The sequence below is a fragment of the Vulpes lagopus genome, chromosome 10 (assembly GCF_018345385.1).
Source record: "Vulpes lagopus strain Blue_001 chromosome 10, ASM1834538v1, whole genome shotgun sequence".
NCBI classification, from domain to species: domain Eukaryota; kingdom Metazoa; phylum Chordata; class Mammalia; order Carnivora; family Canidae; genus Vulpes; species Vulpes lagopus.
This window is the reverse complement of record NC_054833.1, coordinates 103,858,190-103,877,886: the sequence shown is the minus strand read 5'-3', so window position 1 is coordinate 103,877,886 and position 19,697 is coordinate 103,858,190. Positions and strand designations below refer to the sequence as shown.

The 19,697-nt window shown below is 38.2% G+C and overlaps 1 protein-coding gene across 10 annotated transcripts in view; it reads left to right on the top strand.

Annotated features, from left to right (window-relative positions):
- Nucleotides 1-19,697, top strand: part of HYDIN (HYDIN axonemal central pair apparatus protein) — a 358,050-nt gene that overhangs the window by 73,577 nt on the left and 264,776 nt on the right. For all 10 annotated transcript variants that reach the window (XR_005990460.1, XR_005990461.1, XR_005990462.1 and 7 more), the window contains exons 6-7: nt 3,826-4,025; nt 11,904-12,028. Coding sequence is in view for 7 of the 10 variants with exons in the window: in XM_041773068.1 (XP_041629002.1) it covers nt 3,826-4,025; nt 11,904-12,028 (325 nt within the window). In the remaining 3 variants the exon portion in view is untranslated. The remainder of the gene's footprint in view (nt 1-3,825; nt 4,026-11,903; nt 12,029-19,697) is intronic.

The following is a 19,697-nucleotide window of genomic DNA, read 5'->3' as shown; positions in this document are numbered from 1 at the left end:
CTACTAAGAAAAAATGAAAACAGTACTTATCTCTTTAGGATTCTGTTGTAATCAGACTAGACTGTTTCTTCGGTGAATGCTGTGGGGTTTTCTAGGATCAAGTATGCTTAGTGTAACTTGTACTTGCTCATGTGTGATTAGCATATTTTTTGAGCCTGGCATTACCATCTAGAAACCAGAATCAGTTGAAGAGCTAAGAGTCCAACAACTCAATTTTAACAAATTTCATGAATACTGTCCATTAATTTGTATTACTTGTTCCTACCTTAAGACCTTTACATTTACAACTCTCCTTGCCAGGAAATACTCCATTCCTAGATCTCACCTGACTGGTTCCTTTTGCTGGTCAGGTTTCCATCTCAAGGTCACCTCCTCAGGAAGGCCTCTTGAGTTGTTCTAACCAAAAGCAGCCCCTTCCAACATTATCACCTTACCATCTTTTATTTTCTTCAAAGCCCTGATAGCTTTCTGAAATTATCTTATATTATTATCATCATCAGGATTATCATTATTATTATCCTAACAATCAGAGTAAGCACAAGTTGAGTTTTTCCCATGTACATTACACAACATTTTAATGATGATGGCTTGCATTTATGGAGTACTCACAAGTCAGCAAATGCTAGATGAAGCATTTACCACACTAGGCCAGGTCACTAGCCTCTCTGCCTGGATGCTGCAGGGGCTTCTTGACTGGCCTACCTTTTCCCATTTTAGCTGCTTGCAGTTTGCTGCCTACAGAGCAGCTAGTGATCTTCATAAAACAGCTGTCATGAGCAGCTTTCAGCATCAGCAGGCTTTTGACCATCTTCAGGGCCTAACTGGCTTACAAGGCCCTGTGTGACCTGGCCCCTATTACCTCCTTGCCCTGTCTCTAATCTCTCCTGACTTCTGGCCACTGGCTCCAAGTCACACGTGGCTCAGAAGACTGTCCAGCCACACATGGTTCAGGTGTCACTTTACTCAGATCTCTGCTGAAATGTTACTGCTCATGGAGGCCTTTCCCAAGCATGCCATGTGAAAAAGCAAGCGATCACTCTCCATCCACTTCTCATGCCTCATTTTTCACCACTTGCTCCTGTCCAACCTTGCATTACTTATTTTCCTGTCCTCAGCCAATCTTTTTTGAATGTTTACTATGTACTGGGCCCTGTTCTAGGCACTGGATATATGAAGTCAGTATGATGGGCAGAGTCCCTGTTGATCTTGGAAATATTAGAGGCAGGCAGATAGTGGACTCAATAAATAGGTAAAATATAGATTATGTTGAATGCCTCAGGAAAGGTAAAGCAGGAGGAAAGACTGCTTTCTGGTGTGATAGCATAGGAGTGGGGGTTAAGTTTAAAATAGGGCGTCAGAAGAGGCTTCAGTGAGCAGCATGTCTTCCCAAGTCCTGAGGAGGTGAGGATGCAAACTAAGTGAGTGACTAAAGGAAATGTATTCTGCACAGAAAGTGTTGGAAGGCTCTGCAGGTGGAGCAGTTCCTGTTTGAGGAGCAGCAGGGACACCTCTAGTGGAGCAGAGTGAGCAGTGGGAAGAGGAGCTGTGGCCAGAGTGGTGACAGGGCACCAGGCTGTAGCATTCACAGGCCCTCCAGGTCTCAGCCTGGGAGACTGAACTGAGAAGCATCCAGAGCTGACTTACATTTTAACTGGATCCCTTGTGCCCTTGTGTGGAACATAGACTTTAAGGGAGCAAGGGTCAAAAAGGGCGTCCACTAAGCCCAGGAAGATTGGAGCAGCTAAGGTCAGGTTGGCAGGGTAGGGATGGTGAGAAATGATGCTGGTCTGAATATATTTTGAAGGTCGGTCCTATAGAATATAGTAAGAAATTGAGAAATAGAGTAATCAAGAATGCCTCTTTCCAGGGTTGTAAATACAGGCCACTGGAATGGTGGTACCAAGATGGGAAGGAAGTGAGGGGGAACAGATGGAGGGTCGGGGGAGGGCCATGAGCAGGACCCCAGTGGCACTGTAGAGTCTTTGTAGGCAAGAGGAAAGGACTCCCCCTCTGGGCTGATGCAGTTGGAGACAGCAGAGTGGGCTGGATTTCAGTCCCCATTCCTCCTTGACAGGACATCTGTGCACAACTGCAGGCATTGATCAGTTTACTTTTGGGATGTGCACCCAGTGAGGTGCTGACTGGGTAGCTGGGTATGAGTCTGGAGTTCAGGGAGACAGACTTTGGGTATACATACAGGCACTGTCATGTGAGCATTCCTGGTGATTTTATCTTTATGTTTATTTATATATTACATTGTATATTAGATGTGCGTTATTTACCTTTTCACTATGTACATCATTATGTAAGCTTGAAGTGATCCATGCCTGTGTTTTCTGCTTCAGTGTATTCACACACCTAGCTCAGTACTTAGTATCTGAACACCTAGTAAACGTGGTTGAATAAATAAACTAATCGAGGAGACCGTTGCTTTATACTTGTCCTGTGGGTTGCATGAGATTGAGTGCATGGCCAGATTTTATGTCAATCTGTATGTCAGACATCCCCATTCCTACTGTATGCCTAAAACTCAAAGAGGGTTTTTCTAAAAACCTCCACAATTTAATATCATTTACTACATGATAATTGAAAGGAAATTTAAGTTCCAAGTGGACTTTACATTTACCAATATTGCCTTGAAGCTAAATGATGGGAAAACTTAAAATAAAAGCCTGTTTTAGATAACAAATTCCTTTCATAGTAACTTGTGAGCTTCTGATCTATTCTTGAGAGGACTATTAATACTTTATACTATTAATACTTTATTTTATACTAAAATATAATACTATTAATACTTTATTTTATACTAAAATGTCTAGTTTTGTTTGTTGGTGAGAGTTTTCTTTTTTTTAACTTTGGTATATCAAGGATAAGAGTTATATTTTTCTATCTTATGAAATGACACAAACGGTGACTTGCATTTATGTTGCATTTAAACCCCAGACTGGGGAAGATACATGTCTTAGACCTCAGCATTTTTATATCGAAAGGTCAGTGATGGCTTTGCTCAAGAGATGAGGTTTAAACTGGGCTATGTATCAATTAGTTATTGTATATAACAGACTACCCCCAAGCCCACTGACTTCAAATAATGAACATTATTGCTCACCAGACTCTGGTTCAGCCTGTCTTGACTGGGTCCACTCATGCATTGGGTAGGCAGTTGTGCTCATGCTGGTTGGGCTCTCTCACATATCTGGGGCTGTAGGCTAGTCTGGCATGGTCCTGGCTGGGACATTTGGGCTCTCATCCTTCAGTAAGCTGGATAGTATTTATTTACATGGCAGTGGCAGGGTTCCTTGAGGTCTCAGCTTGGAACTGGCATAGCATAGTTTCTACCACATTCCGTTGGTCAAAGCATGGGATGGAGAAATAGACTCTACTCATGATGGAGACACTGCAAAGTCATATTGCAAAGAGAATAGGCTTAGAGATACCGTAAATTGGAGACCATAAATTTCCATTAATCTAATGGCTTGAAAGACGAATACGGTTTAGGAGGAGGATATAAAGGAACTAGTGTGAACTTCCTCTGATCTGAAGAAAAATGTGCCTTGATTGGCCCCCATCCCAGCTCTCTAGTATCTGGAAAATGAAGCGTAAGCTTCTCCATTGACCTGTATGTTTTAACACTTTAACTGTTCTCTTTCTCTCAGAAAAGAGTATCTCATTGAAAGTATATCTATAATTGTCTTGAGTTTTCATAGAATACATTAAGTTGTTAAGTTGTTTTGCAAGATAGCTGGCAAATGGCCATACTTCTTGCACAGTTATCTTGATCATGTTGGCATCTCCACAAATAATGATTGTACCCTTCTCTTGTAGGATTATGCTCATGTGTTGACCTGTATAACTGAAAGAGAAAAGTTTATTGTGCCTATCAAAGCTAGAGGTGCACGAGCCATCCTAGATTTTCCCGATGAGCTGAATTTTTCCACTTGCCCTGTCAAATACAGCACTCAGAAGATTCTGCTGGTACGAAACATTGGCAACAAAGATGCTGTGTTTCACATCAAAACCCATAGGTATGCATTCCTTCAGTTCTTGTTTTTGATTGATTATAGCTAAATCTAGTCAGCACAAAGTAATTTGCTAGAATAGCAGTCAGAGCGGAACTGCTTTTTACAATCTTCAGTTGCAAGGCTGAGAAACCTCACTGATGTAGGGCAAACTTCCTCTTCAATCCAAGAGGAAGCTAAAATTCAAGGTTACCTTTGAGTAACCTTGGGTTTGGGTATGGGTGGTTTTCTGAAATGCTGACACAACCTTTTCTATTTAGCACAGATTGGCCCATGGAAATCTATTAATAAATATGAGTTTTGACTGAGAATTTTATAACTGGCTATATCAGTTTTCTATTGCTAATGTAACAAATGATCATAAACTTACTGGACTAGAGCAACAGAAATTTATCATCTGATATCTCAGTAGACCAGAAACTTCACTGGGCCAAAATTATTTATTTTATTTTTTTAAAGACTTTTTAAAAAAATTTATGTATTCATAGAGACAGAGAGAGAGAGAGAGAGAGAGAGAGGCAGAGACACAGGCAGAGGGAGAAGCAGGTTCCATGCAGGGAGCCTGACGTGGGACTCAATCCCCGGTCTTCAGGATCATGCCCTGGACTGAAGGCGGCGCTAAACCGCTGAGCCATTGGGCCAAAATTAAAGTGTTGGTGGCTGCCCCATTGGGCCAAAATTAAAGTGCCCCATTGGGCCGAAATTAAAGTGTTGGTGGGACTGTATTATTTTCTTGAGGCTTCAGGGGGGAATCCATTTCTTTGCCATTTCCAGCTTCTAGGGCCATCCACATTCCTTGGCTCATGTGTCACATTCCTTGGCTGAAAAAATGGGAAAAAGTGTAGTAGTCACTTCATAAGGTTGTGAGGAAGAAATGAATGAATAAATATAATCTGCTGGCACATGGGGGGCACTTGGCTGGCTTAATTGGTAGAGCACATGACCTTTGATTTCAGGGTCCTGTGTTCAAGCCCTATGCTGGTGTAGATTTTACTTTAAAAATAAATAAATAAACAAACTGCTGGTACATAAAAAATGCTATATAACTAGTAGGTTTTTGTTGTTGTTATTTGTTTCTTCAGAAGAGCTGCCAGTGTGGTAGGCAGAATGGCTCCCCAAGTATGTCTATGTCCTGATCCCCAGAACCTGTGAATGTGAAATGCTACATGGCAAAGGGGGATTTGGGCTGCAGATGTAATTAAGGTTACTAATAACCTTAAAATGGGGAAGATTATCCTGGATTATCTGGGTGGGCCCAGTGTAATCACAAAGGTCCTTTAAGCTATGTCTAGGCACGGGTTTTGTCTTTGTTTGTTTTTTAAGGATTTTGTTTTGCTTTTGTTTAGTTTTGGTTTTCATCCTACATGAAGTTCCAAGCTTCCTAGACCTTTCGTTATTTTTGGAAAATCTCAGCAATTATCTCTTCAAATATTTCTTTCGTTTCATTGTCTCTTGCTGTTTCTTCTGCATATGGGTAAGTTCTGTCTGCCACAATTAAGACAGTCTGCACCTTTCTCTCTTCCTGGAGGGCAGAGGGATTGTCCATCTTTAGATTTCAGGCTGCTTGTTTGCTCTGCAATATCTGCTTTCTGAATGGTCCAAGAAAGGTTGTGATTTTGTGTTTGCCTGGCTTTTTTTCATTGTTAGGGTGGGCAATCTCTTTCTAGCTTTCTACATCCCAGGCAGAAGCAAGACCCCTGAACTAATTTAGCTAAATCAACCAGCAAAGGCAAAGTTCTTTTGAAGATCAATGTCTTTTGACCTTGTCCCTAAGTGCTTATATAGCCTTTGTCATCTCATGGTGCAATTCACATAGTTTGATTAAAGGAGAAGGAAGCAAGGTGACTGGCTCACCATGACTTAAGAAAAAACAAATCTTTTTTGATTTTAAAAAAGGCCTCCCACAGTCACTTTCCATAATACACATTAAAAACTTCCTGTTATACTCATGTTTTTCTTATGAAAAAGAAAATCTACCTAAGGTGGAAAAATAGGTACAGGCAGGATATCTTCCTGGACTGTGGCTGACTCTTAAAAGCTACATAGAAATGACAATTTATTATATATTACATTCATACAAAAGTGAAACAAAATCATGTCATAGGTTTAATGGTGTGAAGCTGCAGGAAAAGATCTGAAACGTTTCTCTCCATGTAACTATGAGTGTGACTCCCCTCCTAATATACAAATACTTCCAAGGTAAAACAGTGAGCCAACTCAGGACTAGCCAGGAATCATAAGGACATTAGAAACTCTAGTCCAACATTCTCATTTTGCAGATGAAGGAAATAAGGCCTGAGAAGGGAAATGGCTTATCCAAGTTTCCTCAGTAAGTTAACAGCAAAACCTGGGTTAGAAGGAACATGGGCCAGTTCTGGGCTTATGTACCCTGGGATCCACTCCTTGCCCTTCCCAGGCTCTATTCAGTACCTTTGGGCAGTCAGCTTTCTTAGGAGTCTCAGTAGGCTGGATTCCAGCTGGGTTTGACCACCGGGGGGCACTAAAAGGAGATTTCAGGGTAGCAAGGAGCCAGGACGTTTCTCCTCCTCCCTCTCTAACTTCAGCAGAGTCCTCAGTGGTGGCTGCATCTCTTCTAGGGTTCAAATTCCTCTTGGCCTAGCTTGTCATGGTTCCAACTTTTGCCAGGTCCCCAGGGTCTGATAACACTTCCTCCTTGTCTTGTCTCAGCCGAGGGGCGGAGATGGATAACTGCTGTTACTAATCCCTGAGCAACCTCATCATCTTAAGTCGGGCTTCTCATCTCTCTCATCTTCTGTGTTATCAATCTCTCAACTGAATTCCCTGTTTGCAAATATTTCTGCTTTCCTGTTTAGATATCTATTCATGATATAGAGTAGTTTTATGTTCTTTCCATAAAATGCATGTTTTTCAACCATGCCATCAATTCTGTGAGCTACCCCAAATCCTTCCAATAAATCCCTTTTCTGTTTAGGTTAGCCAGAGTTGGTTTCTGTTGTCTGCAACTGAGAACCCTGCTGGCTACAATGAGAAAGGACATGATTGAACTTGTGTCAATTATGTCAATTTACACTTCTGTGTAAATTGTATTGAATCAGAACCTTGGGGGAGATGCCCTGAAAAATGTCCTTTTCTTAAAAAAAAAAAAAAAAAAAAAAAAAAAGCACAGTTGATTGTGTTGCCCTCACAGAGGTGAGGACCACTCTTTCAGGTAATATGATTGCCAATAGATACAATAGAGCAATGGACACACTGTGAGATTTTGGAGTTAAAAAACCCAGGGTCTGCTCTTACTCTCATCACTTTTAGAGTTAATACACAGTTAGAAACAGCATCTCACAGGAAATTATTTAAAAAACAGATCGTATTCTTTTCACTGAAATAACGATTGAATTAATAGTTAAGTTTATGAATGATTAGGTTCATATAAATCATAAAAATTAAAATGTTCCTTATATATGTCTGTTGCCCCCTTTAGAATGGGAGTTTCTAAAATGCAAGAGTTGCATCTCTTTTCGTTTCTATTTTCCCAGCATCAAATATAGTGCGTAGAAGAAACAAGTACTCAATAAATGTTTATAGGATGCCTAACCAACAGTATATCACAAAGCAAAGCTACAACTATAAACCTGTACAGTAATTTAAAATAAAAAAATGCTCCAAGTACTATAAAATAGGCATAATGTTTTTTATGCTAATAAAAGGAGTTACAGTGCGCTATAAAATATACAGAGAACATAAACCATTACTCTTCAAGTTTATTACAGATTCGACCTGAAACTCTAGTAGGTACCAGAATAATTTTGACTATTAAAGTAGGATTAATTTTAGAAGGAAGATTAAGAAGCAATCTCAAAAATCCAAAACCCCATGTCAAGAATCAGTTAATAAGAAAGATTGTCTGAAGAAAACATACTAATATTAAATTCCATATTTAATATAACAGAGCCAATATTTGGCCTTCTGCTGAAATATCAATTCATATGGATAGGAGAGTTTCAGTTCTCAAGAGCAGTTTATAGTGGATTGAACAAAAACTCAAAATCTTTCTTGTGACTCATGATTTTTCATGAGCCCAAGTCCCCTTCCTAATCAAGCATTCAATATTAATGAGGATATTATATAAAAATAAAATATTTTGGTAGACAGAGCCAGCCTTATACGCTTGAGAAACAATGCCTCTTGGTTAAGAACATTTTCTGATACTTGATATTTTCTGGCCAGTTCAGCCTGTCTGCTTGTAGTAAAATCAAATTATAGACAATGTTTAAGCAGCAGAACTTAACACACTCTATCCAATTAACTTCTGATTTATTGAGAAAGCCTAGGCAGCTGTAAGTAGCAATAGTTGTCTCAGGTGATTTTTCAACTACTGAAGAAATTTAGTGTAACATAAATCCCAATAGGGAGCACAACAGAAAAGTATCTGTTACCTCTGTATAGAATTTGGATTTCTGGAGGTCCTAGAGAAGGGTCTCTTTGTCCATAGCAAATTAGCTTATGTTCTTCTGTGTAACATTATCCAGTACGTTTCAAAACCATTCTTTCACAACCAAGAAATGCTTGAAAAGAAAATGAAAGCACCATGTAGGAAGAAAAATATTAGGAACTAGGGAGGCAAAAATAGAAGAAAATATTAAAACTTTGTTCCCAAAGTCAGGAAACTTGGGCCCAGATCTCACTTCTTTACATTCTTACTGATGCCATGACAGAGGAAGGAATGATAAGACTGCTGATTTGGGATCACTTACCTTCATCTCAGGAAGCAGAGATTCTTGAGATACTAAAAGTCTGCTCTTTTTCCGTTCCACCAAGATGTTATAAAGATGACTTCATGATTACAGATATTTTTTATTTCCCTCTGAAAGCTGGCTGTGATTCAATCCAAAACTCCTCTGAGAGGCTTCTGTGAGTAAAGAACTGTGCATGGGGTGAGAGACACAAAGATGCATCTCACTAGGTGGCTTCCATGTTCAGGGCTGGTTTGGGCAGGCAGAAAGAACACAGGCTTCCATTCCAGCTCCACCACTACCTAGTTGGGTAACTTTGGGCAAATCACCTGCCCTTTCAGAGCATCTGTTTTCTCCTATCTTAAGTGCAAATAACAATACCTCTTTTATGCAGGTTTCTCCCAGGATTAAAAGGATTGGCATATGTAAGGTGCCCAGTGTAGTGCCCAGTATGGAATCCATGCTTGTGGCAGTTTATTTGCTTTCTCTTTCCTGTCATCTCAAGAATCTGTAGCTATTGACAGGGGCAGGCATGAAAGCTAACTATAGTCCAAGGTGAACTGAAGTGAGAAGTAAAAAGAAAGCTGTAGCCTCTGAGAGGAAGGAGACTTTATTAACAAGATAGAATCCAGGAAGATTCTAGTTGAGAGGTGGCTTTGAGTCTGGACAGTGATAAGTGACTTTGGAAGAAATACAACCTGTGGAAAATGGTAAGTATTGTGTGGCACTAGTGTTTGGGGAATGTCTGTGTAGGGGGCACAGTGTGTTGGAAGGGAGAGTGGTGCAGTGCTAGACGAGGTTATAGTGAAGGGAGCAGAGTCCTCCACCCTTTCTCTTCCCCAGCCTTACTTGGAATGTAACAGGTATGTGGACACTTGTACAGATGTATGTGTTTGTTGAGAAATGAGAACACAAAATCTAATTGGGAGAAGATGGTGTGGAACCTCAAATGCCTACAACTTTGAACTTTATTACATAGGATATGAGGACCACTGAAGGTGTCTGAACTAGAGATGGATGTGTTATGACCTGTGTATGTTTTTTTACAGTATCCTTAGAGCAGTGTGAAGGATTGAGAGGAGAATGATAAAAGCTGGAACTCATCTAAACACCCAAAATCATCCTCAGGCTTGTCATCCATCTAGAGGCTGCCAGTGATGAAAAACAGAAATGATAATAAACATTAGTTTAGCACTCCCTACGTGCCAGGCATTATTCTAAGCTCTTTACCTGCATCGACTCCTGTAGTTCTCCTTACAACCTTATGGAGTAGGTGCTGTCTTTACCCTCATCTTGCAGACCAGGAGACTGAAGGTTCAATGACTTGTCCCAAAGTCATGGCAGAACTGAGTTTTGAACTTTTTCGGTTGGCTTCAGGCTAGTGATCACTACCCCATAGGCCTCTACAGCAATGCCTGGGGTTCCCTGGAGGATGGGTGCTATAGGTGTGGGAAAAGGACAAAGGAATGGGAAGTGAAAGTGAAGGGAGATCCAAAGAGAGAGCCCCAGAGAAAACAAAGTTTCCCTTGGTGGGAAGCATTGGACATCCTGCAGTGATGATCTCAGGTACCACCAAGTGCTACCCTTGCCATAGTTCTGTACCCTCACAGAAGAAAGCTTAGGCTTTCTGACATTCGTTCATTAACTAAGGGATGATTTAAGAGATGAAACTAAAAAATAGTTGTGATAGAAGTAAATAATCAGAAACAGCTTAGCCTGCCAGATACATTGTATAACGCATTACTTTGAAAAACTAGCAATTAAGAAAAGTGAAATGGACCATGAAAATAATTAAATGGGCTGGGTTTTCTATTTAGAAGGAAGAACTCCATAAGTTATTTAAGATACCTCATGATCAGATCCAGCTTCTCACTTACCACTTCCTTCCAGGGAAACTAAATGCAATGATTTCCTGTTTCCAAATCTACCCTATCACTCCATCATGTCTACACGTCCAAATTCTATTTTCAAGGCACAAAACTTGTTTCCAGCTTGCCTTCCTAAATGCTCTCCACTCTTCTGCAGCTTGCTATCACTCAGGAGGCTGACCTATATGGCATAGGTCAACAGGTTCCCATGCCTTTGGCTTCTGGGTGGGTTCAGCCTATGGGAGTCCCAGCAGATGATCAGACAGGAGAATATGATGTCAGGGTGCTTTTCCCCTTAGTGTCTTCCCTGTGAGGCCATTGGAGCTGACTCTCTCTCTTGACTAAAGCTCCTTGCTCCTCGTAAAGCAGCATTCTCATAGGACTCTTGTGAAGTTCAAAGCAACTCCTTCTCCTTGTCTCTTTGGGCCTAGAGGTTGTAATGGCTTTGCTGTCTATAACCCTGGGGGACTGTATCATTTGTAGTTCCCCTTCCCCTTTTTTAAAGTAAAGCCTTACTCATTTTTTCTCCTTTCCCCTTTATTCCCTTTCACAATTTTTTATATTCCCCCAAAATGAGTGGGGAATATCAGAAAGGGAGACAGAACGTGAGAGACTCCTAACTCTGGGAAACGAACAAGGGGTGGTGGAAAGGGAGGTGGGTGGGGGGTGGGGGTGACTGGGTGACGGGCACTGAGGGGGGCACTTGATGGGATTAGCTGGGTGTTATGCTATATGTTGGCAAATTGAACTCCAATTTAAAAAATATGTAAAAAAATTTAAATATTTAAGACATTATTAAAATTATTATATTTGAGCAAAAAAATAAAAAATAAAAATAAAGTAGAGCCTTAGTTAAACTGCTCTCAAATTGTCCTCATGTGATGTGTGATATTTGGGACTCTGATAGATTTTTCCATTATGAAAACTTTTCTTCTCTGAACTGTCACAAAACTTGGTTTTTATCCCTTCCAAAGTACTTTTCTTCTGCTAATTACAGTATTTGCATACATGTTCTAAGTCTGACTACTGGAATCACTCAACGAATGTTAAAAGAATGGCTGAATGGCAAGGACACAAACAAGACTACTACCATACCATTTAAGTTCCTCTTACACTTGCTGCTCTAGAACTTCTATTTTAACATTAAAAGCAAAGTACTTTCACTTTGGGGGGAAAAGTACTTTACTTCTGCGTCACTGAATTGTGGTGTGGGATCTGAGCTGTCTGCAGAACTAGAACTCCTGTACCCTCTCTTTCTTCCCTGGCCACCAATGTGCTCTGATAGTGTGTCTCCCTGTGCACTGCAGGCCTTTCTCTGTAGAGCCATCTGTTGGAACTCTTAATGTGGGAGAGTCCATGCAACTGGAAGTGGAGTTTGAGCCACGGACCGTGGGCAGTCACAGCAAAAGACTTTTTGTGCATTACGACACAGGTATGCGTTATTCTTTGTTAAGAGTCCTACATGTCAAGAAAGGTCAGATGGGGAATAGGGTGAAGCAAAAGAGGAAATGGTTGTTTTGGCTGCATTTGAGTAAGCTAAGATCCACAAGGCAAAGAACCAAAGAATGGATGTCTCTAACAGAAGTAATGTTCAGCCACGTATAAATCCCACCTGACTGGTTTCTCCACTACTTGAAAGCAGGAGCAATAACAACTCTCAGGAAGGAAACATCCCCCTGAATTCACACCAGTAGCTTAACGTTATTTATATGTAAATGGAACTTGAAGGTAACTTAATACACCATGGGTTTTCCATTTGATTTATTACTGAATTTGTCTAACATTTAAAAAATGTAAACCCCAGTTCGGAATGTTCTCATATGTGCCAACCAGTCTATGTAAGATCCAGTTGCCTTAATCCTTAGAATATGCAAATGTCTTACTTAATATCTGACTTAAATGTAGTTCTGTGTCTATTGCCACCAGCATTTTCTTGAAGGCCACAGTCTGCATAATCATGAAAATTATACATTGTTTTTGCTAATCCTTAAATTATGGTTGTGTAGGCTGCATGTACATTATGCAAGTCTCCAAAGCTGGTTTTTAAATGAATATTTTAACATTGCCATTTATTATTTCATGATTTTTCTCATTTCTCTCTCATTTCTTTTTTACTCATTCGTGTTTGCTGACCCAGATTGTCTGCATCAGAAGGGCACTGTAGGCAGAAAACACAAGTACACAGCCAAGGAAAAAGCAACAAACGCCATCTCCGTCACAGTTCAGAGTTGCTGGCACTGTGGATACCAATCTGAGCAGGACAGTTCAAGTCCTTGCCTAAGGACCTGTGGTTAAGTCCCAGTTCCACATTGCCTGGCGGAATGATATCCAGTTGTACCATCTATGTACCTAATCTTTTAGTGTAGGTCAGAATTTATTGGCTGCCAGCAAGACAAACTGAACCTGAACTAGCTTAAGCAAAAAGGGTTAAGTTTTGACCCATGTAACCCAAAAGAGGAAAGTAAAAAGCATAGCTTATAACACATCAGGAAGGTGAATTTTTCCAAAGTAGTTGTGCCATTTTACACTCCCACCAACAAAGCATGAGACTTCCAATTGCTTCACATCTTTGCCAATAAATGCAATGTTGTCTTTCTTTTTCTGCTACCACATAGTATTGTCTTTTCATTTTAGACATACCAGTAGTGTAAAGCTGTATCTTCTGGTGGTTTTAACTTTCATCTAATGATTAATGTTGTTGAGCACCTTTTCCTGTGCTTACAGCCATTCATATATCTTTTTTAATGAAGTGTCTGTTCAAGTCTTTTGCTCATTTTTTATTGAGTTGTTTTTTTCTTTTATTAATTTGTAAGAGTACTTTATAACTTGATATTGTGAATACTAATCACTTGTCAGATAAATGTATTGTTAATATGTTCTTCTAGTCTGTAGTTTGCCTTCTCATATTTCTTGATCAGCAGAACCTCTAAATTTTGATAAAGCTGACATTATCAGTGTTTTCCTTTAAGATTAATGCTTTTTTGCCTTCTTGCTAGGAAATCATTACCTTCTTGAGGATCACAAACATAGTCTATGTTTACTCTTAGAAGGGTAATAGTTGTAGTTTCTTTGTTTAGATTGATGATTGATCTTTGATTTCATATTTGTATATGTGTGAGGTAGGGACTGTATTTATTTATTTATTTAAGATTTTATTTATTTATTCATGACAGACACAGAGAGAGGCAGAGACACAGGCAGAGGGAAAAGCAGGCTCCATGTAGGGAGCCTGATATGGGACTCGATCCCGGGACTCCAGGATCATGCCCTGGGCCAAAGGCAGGCACTAAACCGCTGAGCCACCAGGGATCCCGGGACTGTGTTTAATTTTTTCTCCCCATATGGATTATTGGCTCTTCTTCCTTCTATTATCTTGTTTTAGAATTCCAATCAGTTACTCTGTTACTCTGTTTCATAGTCTATTATTACTCTATTATTTATTCCTTTTTAAATAATAGATTAACATTAAAAATTATTTATTTGAAAGACAGAGCAAGAATGCAAGTGGGGGGTAGGGAGGAGCAAAGGAGGGAATCTCAAGGAGACTCCACACTAAGTGTGGAGCCCAGTGTGGACCTTGATCCCAGGACCCTGAGATCATGACCTGAGCTGAACCCAAGAGTCAGACACTTAACTAAGTATACCACCCAGGTGCCCCAATTATTTTCCTTTTAACCTCAATTTTATTTTTCCATTTCTTTGTCTTTGTCAAACTTCTCTGAATACTTTTTCTCCTCTATTCAATAATTCCCTCTTCCATGAAGTCTCATCTCTTGAGTCTTATTTTTTCTATTATAGGTATTTTCATTTCTGTAATTTTATTTGCTTCTTAATTCAATCTGTTCTTAAATCTGATTGCTCTCTGCTCTTTTATTTTTCAAGTTTCCCTTTTATTTCTTAAATATATTAAACATTGTTATTTTCATTCTATTTCTGAGCATTTAGATATATATTAAATCTGCTTTTTTATTTACTTTGCTGTTTATTATTTCTGATGGTTTTCAACTACAATATCTGTAGAGGAGGAATAATATATTTTTCCTCCACTCTTCTAGGCTTTTGGTGGGGGCCACTGTAGTAAAAGACAGATTAAGAAGAGAAAAACATACAAATGATTTATTGTAAGTTCTCCTTTGATGCAGGCAGGCCAAATCTGAAGACTCAAAGGGGTCCCGCAGGAGTAGCCAAGGGAGTCCTTGGCTTCACATAGGTTGGAAATCAAATATGAGCCTGTAGGAAGTGAGAGCAGAGTTTATTGAAGATATGGAGAGAACAGATACAGGTGGAGCTTCTGGGAGACTCAGAAAGGAAAAGAGGGAGTCTTGTCTTTGTTTGGGGCCTGGTATACATGTCCTTTCAGACACCCAGGAATTCATCTGAACAATGGCCAAGGCCCAAGTATTATTCCTTGGAGCCAGGGGCCTTGGCATTGACATGTCTAGAGCCTTGATCTGGAATGAGCATATGATGGCTTCCTCAGGTCACTGTTACCTGGTTCTTCCTTAGATGTTATGTATTCTAGAGAAATCATTACCTCCTTGTCCCTTACAAGGTGGACATTCTGAGGCATGTGTGAAGTGGGGTGAGGGTGCAGGTCCTGGCAAGAATAGAAAGCAAGATAAGGAGCAAAAGCAGATTTTTATGAAGTCCTGCCCTTTCCCTTCTGTAAGCATGGGAGCTTTCAAAAGGAAATGAAGACCTGGAGGAGTGATTAAATCTGAATTGTTTTTTGCTCAGTTTGATGAAGAGTAGAGAGTTGTGGGAAAATGTGTTAGGACCAAAAAGGGTATGAGCTAAATGTAGTAAACTTGGGAAAACAGCAAGTCCTGTTCATTCAGATTCTTCTCAGTGTCCCTCTGTCTTTGAAGACAAGGGTGCTCCTTCCATCTAATTATAGCTGGAACTTTTTAAATGAAGGTTTTATAGTGCTTTGGTAGAAGGTAAGAAAATCCTTTCTTACTGTTTCTCAGGTTCCTTCAACTTGAAATATTCAATATGCCAAGGTGTGCCATATTTTGGGAGAGTGTGTCCTGAACCTCATCATATTTTATGCCCTTTCATGTTTTGTAAATTTTGGACTTAGCATCACCACTTTGGGCAGGCCCTAGACTTCATCTCCTGTCATTTGTATACAATTCAGTAATTAAAGCAGAAGTTCAAGTGTTAACAAAAGCCATTAGGACAAAGGACAGTCTTGGTACTATAATAATTTCTGCAATTCTTAACTTCACTTTGATATTCTTATTTTTTGATAGAGTTAGTGATGAATTTTAAAGTAGTTTAAAAATATTTTATCAGCTATTTTAGTTATTTCAATCTTCAATTTAATTTGCTGCTTAAAACTGACTCAAATTTGTATCTTTTTTCATGTCATTCAGCATTATTTAGAGTAGTTCATCCTTTCCTACTATTATAGAATCCTGGGTAGCAGAGTATAAACACAGTTTATCCCTCCATGTACTTAGGTTTTCTCTAGTTTCTCTCAGCAGTAATTGTCTGGGTAGACGTCTTGAACACTGCAGTTAGATTTATTCATTTATATTCATTATTTTTTGTTTATTAGCTATATATTTATTCTGTAACTTTTAATTATTTTTATTGAGTTATAGATACAATGAAATGCACAGATCTTCAATGTACAGTTTGATGAGTTTTGTCAAGATCTGTGGAATGACCACTCCATGTAGGATAGAGAACATCCACAGCTTTAGAGTGTCCCCTCATGACCTTTCCAGTTAGTCCTTCCATCCCCATCCTAGACATTCTAAATTCTATCATTCTATATTAGTGCTGCTTGTTCTTGGACTTCAAATAAATGTGCTCATACAGTATACACTCTTTTGTGTCTGGTTTCTTTCACACAACATCATGTTTTGGAGATGTATTCATGTTCTGTGTGTCAAATTCCCTTTTTTACTCCTGAACAGTATTCCAGTGTATGATTATACATGGTTCATTCATTCTCCTGTTAATGTGACTTTATATTGTTTGAAGTTTGGGGCTATTATGAATAAAGCTTGAATAACCATTCTTGTACAAGTTGTGTGTATGTGTGCATATGTTTTTATTTCTCTCAGATAAATGTTTAGGAGTAAGATTCTGGGTCCTAGAGAAGGTATATGCTTAACTTTCTGAGAAACTTTGAAACAGTTTTCTGAAATAGTTGAAGCATTTTACATACCGCCACCTCCTCCTCCAGCGGTGGATGATCCACATTCTCATCAACTCCAGGTCATTGTCAGTTTTCTAATTTTAGTCATCATACTGGTTGTAAAGTTATTAGCCAAATATCAACAAAAGCCTATATATTTTGTTTTTAATTGGCATTTCTCTAATGACTAATAATGTTGAGTATCTTTTCATGTGCTCTAGACCATTTTATGTCTTCTATTCTCAAGTGTGTATTCAGATTTTTTTTGCCTATTCTTTAGGGGATTGTTTGTTCTTTTGTTTTTGACTCATAGTTTTTTATATATTCTCAAGACAAGTCTTTCAGAAATAATCATTACAAATATCTTCTTACACTGGATTGTCTTTCTAATTTTCTTACTAGTACCTTTTTATTAGCAAAATAATTTAATTTTGATGAAGTACAGTTTATCATTTCCTTTATAACCAGTGTGGTATTTTTCTTTTAATTTTATTTTCTAAATTTTGGGGTGTATATTAAAAAGAAGTTGAATTTTGTACATTGCTTTTATATCTTCAACTTTGACAACTTAACTTTTTGACTCCTAGTTTATCTGTAAATGATTTTTGGATTTTATATATATACAGTCAGGTCATCTGTAAATAATGGAAGTTTTATTCCTTTTCAAACCTTAAACGTTTTATTTCTTGTTGTTTCTTGCACAGCTAGGCCTTTAGGACATCATTCAATGGAAATGATGATGGCAAGTATCCTTCTCTGTTTTTAGTCTCAGAGGGGAAGTTCTCAGTGTTTCACGATTTACTATAATGTTTTTATTTTATTTATTTATTTATTTATTTATTTATTTATTTATTTATTATTTTTAAAGATTTTATTTTTATTTATTCATGAGAGACACACAGAGAGAGGCAGAGACATAGGCAGAGGGAGAAGCAGGCTCCCTTCAGGGAGCCTGATGTGGGACTCAGTCCCTGGACCCCAGAATCACACACTTAGCATAATGTTTTTAATGGACACTATCTATTGAATTAAGAAAATTCCCTTCTATCTCTAGGTTTCTAAGACCTTTAATTCTGAATGAGTGTTGGCTTCTATCCATTACTTCTGCATTTGTTGAGATGATCATACATTATTTCACCTATTCATGTAATGGCTTTGTCTTTCATCTGAGAAAACAAATTGGTCTCATAAAAGAAGTTGGGAATTATTCTACTTTTTAATTCTCTGGAAGGGTTGTCATTTCTAATATGCATGTTATTTCTTCTTTAAGTGCTTGAAAAGTTCACTTTTCAAGCTATCTGGGCCTGAGCCTTTTTGGAGGTTTTTAGTTATTCAGTTTATTTAGTATATTTAGTTCTACTGAGGTGTTTCTATTTTTTTCTTATGTAATTTTTGGTAAACTTTCAAGGAATTTTTCAATTTAATCTAAAAATTTAAATTTATTGGCATAAAATTGTTCATAATAACCCCAAACTTTGTAATGTCTGTAGCATCTATAGTGAATTTTTTCTTTCATTATTGATAATTTGTGTCTTCCTTCCTTCCTTGAATTTCAACAAAAGCCTTTGTGTTGTTAGTGTTGATAGTGGATGAAAGTGAAAAAATATGAGTGTTAATAAATTTGGTCAATGATTTCTTCCATCTGGATCTCTATATCTTTGTGAAGTATCATTTTCATTTATGTCAGCCCCTAAAATTAAGTCTTGGAAAAAATGTGGCCTTAGAATTATATTTGGATTACTTTATCAAAAGGTGTTTTAAATCAAGAGTTTAAAAAAAATGAAACATAGTTGATCTTTTGTTGGTAAACATTAATTATTGATAAACATTCCAAAATATCTTTAAAATATTCATTTTTAGTTCATTCTTTTAAATATTTTGGGTCATATTTTTAATAGATTTGACATATGAGTAGTATATAGTATGATTTATAAATGAACAAGCACACAGGGTGATGGTATAATATTAAAAATATTATTTGTTTGGGTTTTAAGGCCAACATCTTAGAGTGCTCATAGATCAATAGAATCAAAGCTTGACAGAAGACTTAACTAATAACCAAATCTAGTCCTTAGATTTTACAGATGAAAAACTGAAGCTGTAAGAAATTAAGTGTCTTGCCCAAGGTTGCTCAAGTAGCACAAGCATAATTATAACCCAGGCTCAGACTCTAATCTCTCGTGCAGTGCTTTTTCCATCAGAGTGGATCATCTCCCTAGTCTCTCATATTATTACCTAAACATTTTTACTTCCTTAATCTGTTGATTAAGGAAGTAAATGCAGCTGCTTTCTCCCAATGGCCTTCAATCTAGATTTTAACTTTTCGCTAAGTATTTGGATTGATACCCATACTTACATTTATAGTCCTGTGCTAAAGGAAACAAATAATTGTGTATTAAAATTTAATCCCCATGGCAAAGTCGATTTCCACACTTTGAGATTCTAATGTCAACTTTGGTTCACAAAGTCATTTTCTAAAGATGCAGATAGAGGTAAACTATCTTGTAGCATTCTTCTTTACATGAAATGAACTGCTGATAAGAATATGCTTTCATCCGTATTGTGGGTTATCAATGACCGGAACCTATAACCTTTCATTAGTGAAAAACAGTAATGACTGTTTAAACACAATTAATCATGGAGCTTTTCCAAACAGCCATGATCATTCTTTCTCATTTCACTAAATAAGGATCTGATTGAACTTTCTGCAGCTGTTTGAAGTATGAATTGATTTGAGGAGGGAAAGTTAGCATTTTTTTTTTTTCACACGTCCTCAAACAATGTTCCAGAAGGAGGAGCATTGATAATCCTCAGTGGGAAGTACTCAATCACAATTCTAACAGTTGTATTTATGCCCGTCAGTAGCTGGTTCTCCATTGGTTATAAATCCTTAATAAATGCAGCAAGGAGATTTTTCTTTTTCATCAACCAGGGTTTGAACCAGTGTTCT